The sequence below is a fragment of the Pinus tabuliformis genome, chromosome 2_2, assembly GCF_031772625.1.
Source record: "Pinus tabuliformis cultivar Carrire ecotype Pingquan chromosome 2_2, CPIR1, whole genome shotgun sequence".
Classification (NCBI taxonomy): domain Eukaryota; kingdom Viridiplantae; phylum Streptophyta; class Pinopsida; order Pinales; family Pinaceae; genus Pinus; species Pinus tabuliformis.
In genome coordinates this window covers 1,008,743,958-1,008,760,330 of record NC_142300.1, presented here as the reverse complement: position 1 = coordinate 1,008,760,330, position 16,373 = coordinate 1,008,743,958, and the positions used below count along the sequence as shown (strand labels likewise).

The following is a 16,373-nucleotide window of genomic DNA, read 5'->3' as shown; positions in this document are numbered from 1 at the left end:
AGGTGCATATATAAACAACTGGAACACTTCTCATTGACCTTTTTACTTATAATCCACAAAGCTTATATTAATCGATGAATGGTTTCAATATCCACTCCAATACAAATCCGACCTAATTATCAATGGAGATGTTTTTAGTGCAATTTTTTGGACTTTTCGAATCTGGTGGAAAAATTTAAGAAAATCTTGATTTCTGTTATTTAAATTAGTTTTTTAACTGTATGGATTCACCACCCTAGGGCACTTTAGGGCACTTCGATTGCACAAAATAACCTATCAAATTTATGATTTCAAAAAATTCCTACCAAATTTTAGATAAATTTAACCCAAAAAACCAATCATAAAAACTTCCAAAAAATCACACAAAAACAACCCTTTACCACTTCCTCCCATTACCCCTCCCAATAAGAACTTTATTTATAATACATTACTCTTCCATCAATTCAAAACCCGTATAAATTAGCCCTTTTTAGCGCTAGGAACACAAATTTGTAGCTTTTCACATGGTATAAGACTTTATTCGTGTTGTCCCTATAAAACCTAAAGTCAACACCAACTATTCTATCCAATCAACGTGATGGTGAAGCAACGAACTAGGTACATATATTCTTATAAAACGGCGAACTGAATTTTAAAATCCAGATTGCTAGTTATAACCGCCCCGGACTGAGAAAAGAATGGCTACTTGGTAGCCGTGACCGCGAAGCATCAAGTATAACCTTGTTATATGGAGCGGATGTATTATAAAATTTAGATCCGCACGTATTTTTAAATTTCCTGAACACTTCTCTGTATATATTTTTGGTTAATCTCTAAGTCTTTACATGTGCATTCAGCACGTCTCAATTAGTAAATTGGTATTGTACTGGTCAATGAATTAAGCTCGAAGCACACAACCGAGGCACGGCATTGAACAGGCTATCGCGTATCGGACTTGGATTCTATTTTGATCGCATATTCCTGTCCAGTCATCGGGGAATTTCTTCTAAGAAGAAGAAGAAGAATCCACTTTAAAGAGCAATTTCTTCGAAGAAGAGGAAGGGCAATTTGTTCAAAGAAATTAGGTTGGGATTTCGCAGATAAATAAACACTCGTTGTTTATAGAGATTTTTCAGAGTTTGGGGAGAATTTTCAAACTATTTTAGTTTGAGTAATTTGGTGAACAACTTATTTTCTCAATTGAGAAATGGTATCTTTAGAAATTACTGATTCTTGTTCTGGTTAAAGAAACATCTCTTGCAGAACTAATCAGAGAGAAGATGAAAGGGCCAATTACAGTTAGTTTTGCCTCCGTTCTATTGAGTTTGGGAATTATACTCGGCCCCGTCTTCTTTATAAAGCACTGGGTGCGATTTTGATTTTTGCTCTGTGAATTTTCAGATTATGAGTTTCTGCTAAATCGAATTATATAACTATGAACTGATGTTTGATTTTTGCAGTCTGATGACCTTTGGGAAGAACGATCGATTGAGGCCAAAAATCTGTTTCGGGAAAATCAGAACGCGATTACAAACGACGTCTGGCAGAGAATAGCACATACCAAAGAAATTCTAAAGTGCGCGCCCGGCGCAGCGTGTTCGCCCTCGTCGTCTCCAGTTCTGCAGCCAAGTTTTCATGGAACTGGAAATGGGTCCGCCGCGTCGTGCCCGCTGTATTTTAACTGGATTCGCCAGGACATGAAGCCGTGGGCGAAGACTGGAATTACGTTGGACATGGTTGAAGCCGCAAAGAGCTCGGCGTCTTTCAGGCTTACAATTGTTGATGGAAAGATGTATGTCGAGCTGTACAGAAAGTCCTTTCAGACCAGAGATTTGTTTACTTTCTGGGGAATTGCTCAGTTACTGAAATATTATCCCAGAATGGTTCCAGACCTGGACTTGATGTTCAATTGTGGTGACACGCCTGTTATTGGTCGTGCCGGACATGAGGATCCGGCCAAACCGCCTCCTGCCATGTTTCATTATTGCGGGAGCGAAGATGCATTCGATATTGTTTTTCCAGATTGGTCTTTCTGGGGATGGTAAGTCGCAGATCGGCTAGTTCAAGTTTCATTTTTACAATTTTTAAGATTTTGGGAAAGATGTAAGATTTTGGGGAAAGATGCACAGAGATGTGACAGGGAAGTTATTCAAATTCGGCCAACTATTAAAGCACAAGTTTTATTTATTTATTATTTTTAAAGTTTCGTGTAAATTTGCAATGCTGAAATTCTGACAAGGACAGAACCAGAACCATGATTCCCATTGAATTTAGATAAAGTTATTTAATTGCCATTTATCTGAACTGGTTTGGTAGACACCGAGATTGGATTGCGTTTGACCATGAAGGGTAGATAAATTGGTTTGGGTTGGGAATTAGTTTTGCGCGATCTGTTTGGTCCACTTACTGTGGCCTTTTCTGCGAAGCACAGAAGTACAGAGAGAACTCACAAAGCAATAGATCTTCAATTCAAACAAATTGTAAATATATAACTTCAATTCAAACACTTGGCAATTGGCAACATACCTGCTTAAGCTTGAGATTAAGTTTAGTAGCATATGGAATTGAGTTGAGTTCGGCTAGGTGAAGTTTCATTTTTTCAATTTTTGAGGTTTTGGAAAAAGATGCACAGAGATGTGACAGGGAGGTTACTAAAATTCGGCCAACGATTAAAGAATGTTTTATTTATTTACTACTTTTAAAGTTTCGAGTAGATATACAGTTTTTCATAGCTGAAACTCTGACAAGGACAGTAACCATGGTTTCTATTTAATTTAGATAAAGTAGCTTAATTGCCCTTTATCTAAACTGGTTTGGTAGAAATCCAGATGTGATTGCTGCAAATTTAATTGACTTTCATTTAAAATGAATGGTAGTTGCATTTTTAATTTGAGATTAATGAGCGTGGGCGATCTGTTTTGTCCACTTACTTGTGGGCTTTTCTACGAAGGACATTGCTTTTCTACAAAGGACAGAAAGAAATGACAAAAAATAATCTATTTATACTTTCATTTAGGATTTTCAAATCTGGAGCACCTGTCAATTCCTACCACTCTACTGACAGTTTCTATCATTCTAATCTAGTATTTCTTCTTTATCGCTAGCATTCTAATATAGTATTTAGTCTTTACCCCAGGAAGAGGTGTGTAATCTCATTCTGTTAACTGAAAAAAGACCTCTTCTCTTGCTTAGTAGGAATAGACAGAGTCCCCGTTTTATCAGATGATTCAGAATTTATTAGGTCTGATATGTGTTTCACCTTCAGAAAAATATAGGACATAAGTCATAGATTTTTTTCCTTATCTATTTCAATACACATACAGAATGGTAAAAGATATTATTTTACCTGTATTTGAGGTATAAGTCAGATTTTTTTCCTTCTCTATTTCAATACAAATACAGAATGGTAAAAGATATTATTTTAACTGTATTTGAGGTATAAGTCATAGATTTTTTTCTTTCTCTATTTCAATACACATACAGAATGGTAAAAGATATTATTTTAACTGTATTTGAGGTACAAATCAAGCTGTAATGGGCAATTTGGCCATCAAATTCCACCTTCAATTCAAACACTTTGGCCATGGGCAACATACATGCTTAACCTTGAGATTAAGTTTAGAAACATATGGAATTGGATTAAGACCAGTCCATATTCAATGAATCAGGCATAGGGAACATTACATGCAGCACCAAACTAAAATTTGAAGCTGACGATATTTAGCCTAATCCTGCAGGCCAGAGATAATGACACCACCATGGGAGCCACTAGTGAAGGATATCCAGATTGGTAGCCAAAAAATCAAGTGGGAAGACAGGGATCCCTCTGCCTACTGGAAAGGCAATCCGTATACCGGATGGAGGCAGGAACTTCTGAAGTGCAACGACAGGCCCCATTGGAACGGTCGTATTTATGTTCAGGTAGATTCGTAACCTAACAAAGAATATTTTAGATAAAAGTTTTTCAGATTAATCACATTGTAAAGATTGGGTCTATTTTTCGAACAATTAATATGTTTCATTTTGTCATGAGAATGAACCGTATTAATTGATTGGAAACATGAACTTAATTTTTATAATATGATTAATCCCAAATATTATTTTCTAAATTATAGATTAAAAAATCTTAGATCTAACACAACACAAAAATATTCACTTTGCAACACTATTCCAACACTGTGTGGGTTAGAATATATATTTTTGGAGGAAAATAGTGTATATTTCGGTAGATATATATACTTTTGGATATAACTAGTGTATATTTCACTGTATATCCAATTTGTGAAGTATATCTCAATTTATGTGGCATTGAATGCATTACTGTAAAGTACTCTGGTTTACTGAATCACATGGATGTGGATCAAATTTATATGAATTTCCAAGTTTTCATGTATGTTATTATTATATGTAGGACTGGGGTAGAGAGGCGAGTCAAGGGTTTCAAGGATCCAAACTTGCAGACCAGTGTGGTCACAGGTATTTGCTAATTACCGTCTTGCCATGCATGCTTAGTAATGATTTCTTTTTAATATTTTTTAATGAGTTACATTATATGGTAATATTTATATTTGGAGTTTTTTTATTACGTTTGGCTTTTGAAATAAATCTCAAAAATTCTTGGCATTCACTACTGTCTGCGATATTTAGTAAAATCAGTTTTGCTGAGGCAATCTAATAGTCAAACCTACAACTAACGGCTCCCGTGCTTTATTTTAAAGCCAGAAGCTCCTTCCAGAGTAACCCATCATTTTAAATTTAATCCCGAGTCTGTAACGTGCAAGAATCTCGGCTCACGATATTCTCAAATTTCAACTTAATTTAATCATCGATAATTGTGTAAGAGCTGTCCATGTTTTAGTTCCTGATCTTTAGTTATATTTTAATTTTTTATAATTTAATGACTACAGTTTCAATTTTTTAATTTTTTGGGCTGATCCGAAAGGCTACAGTTTCAATTTTTTATATTTTTTTGGGCTGATCCGAAAAATGAAAAGATTGGTTGAAATTATAGCTTTGAATTATAAAATTTATATGATCCAAATGTGTGATAGAAAATTTCCGAAACACTAAATATATAAATATATGTTTTTAAATAATATAAAAGCAAAAGTTCACAGAAAATTTCAAGGAATTCCAAAGTTCTTATCTCTCATTCGTTTGATAACATTAATGTCTCTTTCCCTATAATAGAAATGATACATCTTATTTATACAATTTTTTCCCAAATCATTTAAATTTAATATAAAATAATTTAATAAAATATATTTTTAATTAATTTTATAAAAAATTCTAATTGTTTAGATGTTTCATCTGCATATCTCTGACTACCTCAGACATATATAAAAAACTAGAAAAATTAAACTTAATACTTTATTTATAATCATAATCGTTAAAACTCTTTAACCCATTCTAAACACATCCCATAAAATTTTGAAACCTCGAATTTTTAGGACAAAAAAAGAAAAAGGAACAGCTGACACACCTTTTGTCTGTGCAATTTCATGAAACAAGAAGTTACAGAATTCCCTCCAGTATGGCCAATTTGACATGTGAAAAGATATCTGATTGTAAATTTCTTAAATTTTAGGAATATTACAATGAGATTAAAAAAATTACCTCTTAGTTTTGTTTGTTACTTCAACTCTAAAATATTCTTAAAATCGAGCTCGTTACTAAGCAACCAGATAACACCTAACTAAGGTTCAAGGTTCCAAAAAAAAACCAGGTGGGCAAACATCTAACACCGAATTAAATCGATGTTGCTATGACTAGTAATAAAATATGCGTAGGCGCAAAATCCGCAGTTAGACGCTGCACTGATTTGAGCAAGCTCTACTATATACTGTTCTCAAATTACCCAATTCTAATTTTTTCTTTCTTTTCCTGCATCTTATACACTGTGTTGAGTTTGCAAGATAAATTCTTATGAGGGAATATTTATGGAATGCGGCATCGTTTTCTGTCTTAGATTCAAGATATTCATGGAAGGAAACGCGTGGTCAGTGAGCCTGAAGAATATTTTGGCGTGTGATTCCACAACTCTTTTGATCACACCAAAATACTTTGACTTCTTTCTGAGAGGCCTTGTTCCTCGAAAACATTACTGGCCAGTAAAAACTGAAAAACTGTGTGACTCCATCGATTTTGCTGTTAAATGGGGAAACAAACACCAAAAGGAGGTAAGATAAAAAAAAAAATTGACTGTTTATTGCATATTTTGTTGATGGTAGATTTTGGGCATATTTAAGAATTTAATTGAAAAAACAAAAATTGTTTAACTTCTCCATTAAATTTTCGATTTTGAAAATATTTTCAAACTCTTGAAATTTTTTATTACAGAGTAGCTTCGCCCTTAAATATATTCCCTCTGTAAACAGGCAATTGAAAATTGGGTATTGTTTTGCAGGCAAAGGAGACTGGAAAGGCGGCCAGGGAATTTATACTGAATGAATTGAAAATGTCGAATGTGTACGATTACATGTTCCATGTTCTAAACGAGTACGCGAAGCTATTGAAATATAAACCCACTGTTCCAGAAAAGGCTTCCGAGTACTGTTCAACGACTTTATTTTGCTCTGCGAATAAAGTGGAGGAACAATATATGCAGGAATCAATGGTGACCACTGCGAGTTCTACGCCGCCATGTAAACTTGGCGACCCGGAATACGAAGAGAAATATGTTCAGGAATTCCTTAAAAAGAAAGCCAAAACGATCGCTACTGTAAAGCAATTGGAAGAATCGGCAAAAAGACGATGACCATGTTAACATCTTTCTGCAATTTCGTTGGTAAAGATATAGGGAGATTGCGTTACATTACCATGCTCATGTTACTTTACCATGGTCATGATAACCTTCAGAGAGTGAAGAGGTCGATTTTTTTTTCTGAAACATGGACTATGTTTCAGATATTCAACGGTTCAACAAGATTTGGAATTCATGGTGTAAAGTCTGAATATGTAACTTTACATTCAAGGACATATGAGTCCTGAAGGATGGCTATTACGGATACGATATTCAAATTTGGCACGAAGCTATTGGAATATCGTTGTAGGTGCATGATCTGTTAATAAAAACACTGCTGACTTCTTTTTTTCTTCTTTATTCCGGTCTAACTCGGATTTTTACTCGGCATTTCTGGTTTCAAATTTGGGAAAAAATGGTATTATTGTATTAAAATTATAAGTTTTGTTTGGGCTTTGGTATAGAAAATTGGTCTAAAATCAAGTAAACATTCTTTAAAATTAAAAGTCAATTTTATATATTTTCACTTTTTAATTTTAGAAGTCAATTTTATATATTTTTATTTTTAATTTTACTTGATTTTCGGTAAAATTGGTTAGAATTACAAGTTTGAGCGTTGTAGGTTATATAATTTACTTAGGTTTTTAAGGATCTAATTTTATTTATGCACTCAAAAACTATCTCAAAAGTATCCACATTCAACTAAACCTTGCACAATTTGGTAATAGCAAATTATTCTTACCAATTGAATTTAAAAAACAAGCAATATTAATCGTCAAAATTGCATCATTAAAATTTAACTCAAAAAACAAAACATAAAAAATAAACATCACCACATTTTAGAGGCTTTTGGAACTAACTAGTTTGGTTCATCGTCATGGCAAGATGGAGAATCAAATTATGACATACAACTAAGTAGAGGTAATTAATTTATAATGATTAGAATGTAACAACTAATTTTGACTCTATAATTTATTAATAAAATATTTTTAATTGTTAGAAGAAATAAATTTATTTATTAATCAACAATAAAGAATAAAATAATAAGCCAACAACTAAGAATATCTTAAAATGAAACTAGGGGTCAAACTTAAATAAATAAATAAATATAATGAATATAATAAGTCAAAAACTAAGAATATCTAAAATTTAAACTAAAAGTCAAACTTAAATAAATAAAGATATTGAATAGAGAGAAATATAGTTTATTAATGAAATCTTTTTTGGATGTTAAATTTGACTGTTAGAGAAAATAAATTTATTTAGTTAATTAATTAATTAATTACTCAACAACAAACAATAAAATAATAAGTCAAGAACTAAGAATATTTAAAAATCAAAGTAAGGAAATTATTATCTAAGAGTCAAATTTCCATCCAAATTAACATCCAAATTTTTATATTAATAAACTATATTTACTGAATCAAAACTAATTCACTGTTCTAAATTAGACTCTTTCTACTTAACACATGTAGTTTAAAATAAAAAAATCCCTCAAACCACTGATATATAATTAAAAAAATACATATATCAATTATATCATTAATGTACTTACTATCTTCACAAGAGTCCAAATTATTCATTAAGATAAAATAAAATAGTCCACACATTTAAATTGAAAAGCTAGAAGGTTGTTTAGAGGAAGGAGGATGTGTTGCACGATCTTAGTTGGGATAGTCATCATCATTCTTCTCTACGCTGACCATATCGTTCTTCTCGTAAGGTGCCCATCTAATTTTGATAAGAAACTTAGACTTCTTAAGGATTTCTACTCTAACATCGGTATGATTGTTAATACTGACAAAACAAAAGTTATGATTATCAAATCCAAGGACACTTGTGCTAATTTTATGTATGACAATAGTAACTTGAGGAAGTGTCTTCCTACAAGTACCTAGGAATTGATATTCATCACAAGCTCAACTGGAACTATAGCGTTGAGGAAAGCATTAATGGGGCGTGGAAAGTTTATTTTGGTCTTGAAAATAATTGTAAAATAAAAAACCTCATAATGTGGGATAGAAAGAAGTTCCTCTTTGAAAATTTAGTCACTCTGGTTATCTTATATGGATATGAGGTTTGGGGTTATAGCATCTCTAGAGAATCCTGGAGAAAGATTGAGCAAATCCAGAAGCGTTTTATAATGTGTAACCTCAAAATTAAAAGCAACACACCCTATCATATTCTCCTTATAGAAGTGGTTCTTTCCCCTATCGAGAGCCCAACTATGACTAGGCTTCTATTGTACAAGCACAAACTCAATAACATAGGAGACCATAGACTTCCTAAACTAGCTTTAAATTCCACCCAAAACCACTTAAGGCTCAAGCGAGGCTAGTATAAAGACACCAGGGCCTGGTTAAAACATTGGGAGATCGACAAGAATGTTGCATTGCAAAACATTAATAACATTAAAAATATTGTTACTTCTAAGTTCAAAAAGATATGCGGTGTGAGAAAGATTAGCAGCTAAAAGAAAATTTAGATATTATAAGGAGGTCATCAACCCCACCCTAGAAGATCAAAATTGAAGAAAATTAATATAGCCAAGATTAGAATGAACTGTCATGAGCTCCATAGTGAAACAGGTCATTGGGTAGTGCCTAAAACACCATGGATAGAAAGGTTCTGCCATCTCTGTGAGAATACAAACATCAAGGATGAAAATCACTTCCTCTTATAGTGCCCCGCATACAACCACATTAGATCTCAGTTTCAAAATCTCTGTTGTAATACTGACCTTCCTAGCCTTTTACTATGTCAAAATTATAGTGAGTTCGGAACGCTTCTCTCCAAGCTTTTTGAGCATGGGAATAAAATCTTAAATCAAACTAAATAATTCGTTTCTTTAGGTCCGATAGACCAGAGTTTGGTCTCAGTGGACGTTAACCATCATCATCATCATAATCAATGAGTTAACTAATGATCGGATTATAATGTTTGAGAACTAAAAGTGTCCAATATCTATACTCATATTGGCTATTAAACTCAGAAAATGATCACCTTGAAATTGGAAGAAATTGAAACTTGATCTCATGTGGATGCAATACTTATCAACATCAAAAGATTGAAATAGAATTGAATAATTCAACTAGGATTGATTGATCCAACAAGAATTGATTGATCCAACAAGAATTGATTGATCCAACTATACAAGGTTGTCCCTTTTCTACATATCAACTTTTTCTGTAGATGTTCAGAACTCTAGAAAATACATTTCCAGCTGCACATTATGCTGTAAACTAGACATTGTAATGTCTATACTGTTGTAGCTCTGATACCAATTGTTGTAAATCTAATCCAAAAGATATAAGAGAACAGAAATAACCCAAGAATAACAAGATCAAAATAGATAGAAATGCTTCTTTATTATCAAAACCCTTATGGTAGGGCAACACCATACATTCACTCCTTAAGGAAGGAGAACACTCCACAAGCCATATGCTTGTTCATACAAGAATACTTCTCTTCCACTTCATATGGAGTCTCTAGCCTCTATATAGGCCTCATACATACAATACCATGGGTCATTACCATGGTTCCCTCATACCATCAACTAATACCATGGGCCCATTACATTATTATTAACTACTTGTGGTCCCTTACATGACATGGGTTAACCACCTTATTTATTACTATGGCCCATCCCATTATTACATTATTACCTTGGGTACCACCCTTGGTACCCCATATTATCCCCCCTAGGTATATAACATTCCACCCCCCTAAGCATGTTTCGTCCCCGAAACATGGGAAGAACACAAATAATAAGATCTACTCAAAAGAGTAGTCCACTGGTACCATGCACGTGCATCTAGCCATCCAAGAGAAAGGTGAATCGTCGATCTCACTGGTGCCTCGCTCGCTTGAGATGGAAGTTGACCGTGGCAGCTCTTCTGTTTTGATGTGTAGTGGGTGGATCTTCTCTCCTCGCTATCCGTCATGTGACTACTTGGTTTCCATCTTGATGGTTGTCTTGCGGGGTGATGTGGGTGATGATATGTTGAAGTTTTAACCCACGATGTCTTTTTCTTTAATTCACCCTGCTGTGGTGCCTGTTGTGGTGTCTTCTTTTCCAATATGACTTCAACCACTGAACCCTCATCAGATGTGTCAGTACCAGTAACCTGTTCTGCTTCAGCCTCTGTTTGTGTTTGATTATCGACCATCAACTGCTCATCATCTGATATGTCAGTCCCTGGAACATCTTCTGCGTCAACCTCCTTGGATTCTACCTGCTTATTAATGGAAATATCCTGTAATGTAATTTTCTTCTTTTTATACCATAGCTTCAGGAATTTCTTCTGCACATTAATATTGATAGTACCCACAGATTCCATCCAAGGATATCCCAAAACAACATCGATATTATCCATCTCTGAAGCATAAAAATCACCATGAAACACATACTTATCCATAGAAAGCTTCAAATCCTTATAGATTTGAACATCCTTATCATCAACCTGTGTATGTTCAATTTGTTTTGCTGGGACTTGCAATTTCTTTGCCAAGTTGACATTTATAAGATTTTGTTTGCAACTCGGATTGATAGACACAATGATTTTCTCCTTCTGAATCAATCCATGAACCTGCAATAAGGATATACCAGTAGGAAATAACCCCACATGTTTCTCCTTATCTTGTTTTCTAGCATGAGACCATCTGTATAAAAGTAATTTTTCAAATTCTTCATCAGGCAGGGCGCCAAACTGTTTGATGCCAAGTGATCTCCACCATCTGTCAACCTCGTCTGTCAAATTAAACCGTGTTTTACCTTTCCAACAAAATATTCTATAATCGGACTTTATTCTTTGTATGAATTCTTCAATAGTAGGACCATCATCTTTTCCTGTAAAATATAGATCCTTGCTAGAAGCCATGAATGGTTTGGAAAAAATTCACTTACTTGGCGAAGATTTGAAAATGTCACAGTTTCGTCAATATTGCTCAGAATCTCTATTATAACCTGTTTTTGGAAATGGAACAACCATTCTGCATCTACCCATGTGATAGAAATCCTGATCCAGGCACTAGAAATCTAGATCTGCGCTGCTACTCTCCCGCCGTCACCCAAAATTTCTGAAAAAAAAGAGCTGATTTTAAATCAGCGATATCTCCCTCATCCGGACTCCGATTCGACTGATTTTTTTTTTTGAAATTGGGTAATTTTTCTCAAACAATTCAGATCTACAATTAGATTTTGTAGATCTTGCACCAGGATGTCTAGATCTACGCCGCATAATCGCTACCTTGAAAACTGTCTACAACCCCACTGATTTTTAAATCATCGATATATTCTTCATCCGGACTCTGATTCAACCGATTTTTTTTTTTGAAATCGACTATTTTTGCACAAGTAATATAGATCTGCAATTATATTTTGCAGATCTTGCACCAAAACGTACAGATCTGATCTGCAAATTCGCCACCCAAAAAATCCCTGCAAAAATGAAAAAAAAAAAATCTCCACTTTTGTGCTCAAGAAAGTGCTCTGATACCAACTGTTGTAGCTCTGATACCAATTGTTGTAAATCTAATCCAAAAGATATAAGTGAATAGAAATAACCCAAGAATAACAAGATCAAAATAGATAGAAATGCTTCTTTATTATCAAAACCCTTATGGTAGGGCAACACCATACATTCACTCCTTAAGGAAGGAGAACACTCCACAAGCCATATGCCTCTTCATACAAGAATACTTCTCTTCCTCTTCATATGGAGTCTCTAGCCTCTATATAGGCCTCATACATACAATACCATGGGTCATTACCATGGTTCCCTCATACCATCAACTAATACCATGGGCCCATTACATTATTATTAACTACTTGTGGTTCCTTACATGACATGGGTTAACCACCTTATTTATTACTATGGCCCATCCCATTATTACATTATTACCTTGGGTACCACCCTTGGTACCCCATATTATCCCCCCTAGGTATATAACATTCCACCCCCCTAAGCATGTTTCGTCCCCGAAACATGGGAAGAACACAAATAATAAGATCTACTCAAAAGAGTAGTCCACTGGTACCATGCACGTGCATCTAGCCATCCAAGAGAAAGGTGAATCGTCGATCTCGCTGGTGCCTCGCTCGCTTGAGATGGAAGTTGACCGTGGCAGCTCTTTTGTTTTGATGTGTAGTGGGTGGATCTTCTCTCCTCGCTATCCGTCATGTGACTACTTGGTTTCCATCTTGATGGTTGTCTTGCAGGGTGATGTGGGTGATGATATGTTGAAGTTTTAACCCACGATGTCTTTTTCTTTAATTCACCCTGCTGTGGTGCCTGTTGTGGTGTCTTCTTTTCCAATATGACTTCAACCACTGAACTCTCATCAGATGTGTCAGTACCAGTAACCTGTTCTGCTTCAGCCTCTGTTTGTGTTTGATTATCGACCATCAACTGCTCATCATCTGATATGTCAGTCCCTGGAACATCTTCTGCGTCAACCTCCTTGGATTCTACCTGCTTATTAATGGAAATATCCTGTAATGTAATTTTCTTCTTTTTATACCATAGCTTCAGGAATTTCTTCTACACATTAATATTGGTAGTACCCACAGATTCCATCCAAGGATATCCCAAAACAACATCGATATTATCCATCTCTGAAGCATAAAAATCACCATGAAACACATACTTATCCATAGAAAGCTTCAAATCCTTATAGATTTGAACATCCTTATCATCAACCTGTGTATGTACCATTTGTTTTGCTGGGACTTGCAATTTCTTTGCCAAGTTGACATTTATAAGATTTTGTTTGCAACTCGGATTGATAGACACAATGATTTTCTCCTTCTGAATCAATCCATGAACCTGCAATAAGGATATACCAGTAGGAAATAACCCCACATGTTTCTCCTTATCTTGTTTTCTAGCATGAGACCATCTGTATAAAAGTAATTTTTCAAATTCTTCATCAGGCAGGGCGCCAAACTGTTTGATGCCAAGTGATCTCCACCATCTGTCAGCCTTGTCTGTCAAATTAAACCGTGTTTTACCTTTCCAACAAAATATTCCATAATCGGACTTTATTCTTTGTATGAATTCTTCAATAGTAGGACCATCATCTTTTCCTGTAAAATATAGATCCTTGCTAGAAGCCATGAATGGTTTGGAAAAAAATCACTTACTTGGCGAAGATTTGAAAATGTCACAGTTTCGTCAATATTGCTCAGAATCTCTATTATAACCTGTTTTTGGAAATGGAACAACCATTCTGCATCTGCCCATGTGAAAGAAATTCTGATCCAGGCACTAGAATTCTAGATCTGCGCTGCTACTCTCCCGCCGTCACCCAAAATTTCTAAAAAAAAAGAGCTGATTTTAAATCAGCGATATCTCCCTCATCTGGACTCCGATTCGACTGATTTTTTTTTTTTGAAATTGGGTAATTTTTCTCAAACAATTCAGATCTACAATTAGATTTTGTAGATCTTGCACCAGGATGTCTAGATCTGCGCCGCAAAATCGCTACCTTGAAAATTGTCTGCAACCCCACTGATTTTTAAATCATCGATATATTCTTCATCCGGACTCCGATTCAACCGATTTTTTTTTTTGAAATCGGCTATTTTTGCACAAGTAATACAGATCTGCAATTGTATTTTGCAGATCTTGTACCAAAACGTACAGATCTGATCTGCAAATTCGCCACCAAAAAAATCCCTGCAAAAATGAAAAAAAAAAAATCTCCACTTTTGTGCTCAAGAAAGTGCTCTGATACCAATTGTTGTAGCTCTGATGCCAATTGTTGTAAATCTAATCCAAAAGATATAAGAGAATAGAAATAACCCAAGAATAACAAGATCAAAATAGATAGAAAAGCTTCTTTATTATCAAAACCCTTATGGTAGGGCAACACCATACATTCACTCCTTAAGGAAGGAGAACACTCCACAAGCCATATGCCTGTTCATACAAGAATACTTCTCTTCCTCTTCATATGGAGTCTCTAGCCTCTATATAGGCCTCATACATACAATACCATGGGTCATTACCATGGTTCCCTCATACCATCAACTAATACCATGGGCCCATTACATTATTATTAACTACTTGTGGTCCCTTACATGACATGGGTTAACCACCTTATTTATTACTATGGCCCATCCCATTATTACATTATTACCTTGGGTACCACCCTTGGTACCCCATATTATCCCCCCTAGGTATATAACATTCCACCCCTCTAAGCATGTTTCGTCCCCGAAACATGGGAAGAACACAAATAATAAGATCTACTCAAAAGAGTAGTCCACTGGTACCATGCACGTGCATCTAGCCATCCAAGAGAAAGGTGAATCGTCGATCTCGCTGGTGCCTCGCTCGCTTGAGATGGAAGTTGACCGTGGCAGCTCTTCTGTTTTGATGTGTAGTGGGTGGATCTTCTCTCCTCGCTATCCGTCATGTGACTACTTGGTTTCCATCTTGATGGTTGTCTTGTGGGGTGATGTGGGTGATGATATGTTGAAGTTTTAACCCACGATGTCTTTTTCTTTAATTCACCCTGCTGTGGTGCCTGTTGTGGTGTCTTATTTTCCAATATGACTTCAACCACTGAACTCTCATCAGATGTGTCAGTACCAGTAACTTGTTCTGCTTCAGCCTCTGTTTGTATTTGATTATCGACCATCAACTGCTCATCATCTGATATGTCAGTCCCTGGAACATCTTCTGCGTCAACCTCCTTGGATTCTACCTGCTTATTAATGGAAATATCCTGTAATGTAATTTTCTTCTTTTTATACCATAGCTTCAGGAATTTCTTCTACACATTAATATTGATAGTACCTACAGATTCCATCCAAGGATATCCCAAAACAACATCGATATTATCCATCTCTGAAGCATAAAAATCACCATGAAACACATACTTATCCATAGAAAGCTTCAAATCCTTATAGATTTGAACACCCTTATCATCAACCTGTGTATGTACCATTTGTTTTGCTGGGACTTGCAATTTCTTTGCCAAGTTGACATTTATAAGATTTTGTTTGCAACTCGGATTGATAGACACAATGATTTTCTCCTTCTGAATCAATCCATGAACCTGCAATAAGGATATACCAGTAGGAAATAACCCCACATGTTTCTCCTTATCTTGTTTTCTAGCATGAGACCATCTGTATAAAAGTAATTTTTCAAATTCTTCATCAGGCAGGGCGCCAAACTGTTTGATGCCAAGTGATCTCCACCATCTATCAGCCTCGTCTGTCAAATTAAACCGTGCTTTACCTTTCCGACAAAATATTCCATAATCGGATTTTATTCTTTGTATGAATTCTTCAATAGTAGGACCATCATCTTTTCCTGTAAAATATAGATCCTTGCTAGAAGCCATGAATGGTTTGGAAAAAATTCACTTACTTGGCGAAGATTTGAAAATGTCACAGTTTCGTCAATATTGCTCAGAATCTCTATTATAACCTGTTTTTGGAAATGGAACAACCATTCTGCATCTGCCCATGTGATAGAAATCCTGATCCAGACACTAAAATTCTAGATCTGCGCTGCTACTCTTCCGCCGTCACCCAAAATTTCTGAAAAAAAAGAGCTGATTTTAAATCAGCGATATCTCCCTCATCTGGACTCCGATTCGACTGATTTTTTTTTTGAAATAGGGTAATTTTTCTCAA

At 35.1% G+C, this 16,373-nt stretch overlaps 1 protein-coding gene across 2 annotated transcripts in view; it reads left to right on the top strand.

Moving 5' to 3' along the window:
- The first annotated feature begins 785 nt into the window (after positions 1 to 785).
- LOC149196789 (uncharacterized) overlaps positions 786 to 16,373 on the top strand; it is a 131,542-nt gene continuing 115,954 nt past the window's right edge. The window contains exons 1-7 of one of the 2 annotated variants that reach the window (XM_089405641.1): positions 786 to 1,064; positions 1,228 to 1,346; positions 1,440 to 2,020; positions 3,717 to 3,900; positions 4,391 to 4,455; positions 5,948 to 6,158; positions 6,386 to 6,848. In XM_089405641.1, coding sequence (XP_089261767.1) covers positions 1,260 to 1,346; positions 1,440 to 2,020; positions 3,717 to 3,900; positions 4,391 to 4,455; positions 5,948 to 6,158; positions 6,386 to 6,736 — 1,479 coding nt within the window. In that variant the 5' untranslated portion in view covers positions 786 to 1,064; positions 1,228 to 1,259 and the 3' untranslated portion in view covers positions 6,737 to 6,848. Of the gene's footprint in view, positions 1,065 to 1,085; positions 1,347 to 1,439; positions 2,021 to 3,716; positions 3,901 to 4,390; positions 4,456 to 5,947; positions 6,159 to 6,385; positions 6,849 to 16,373 lie in introns of those variants that run through there. The other variant, XM_089405640.1, reaches the window with a different exon arrangement.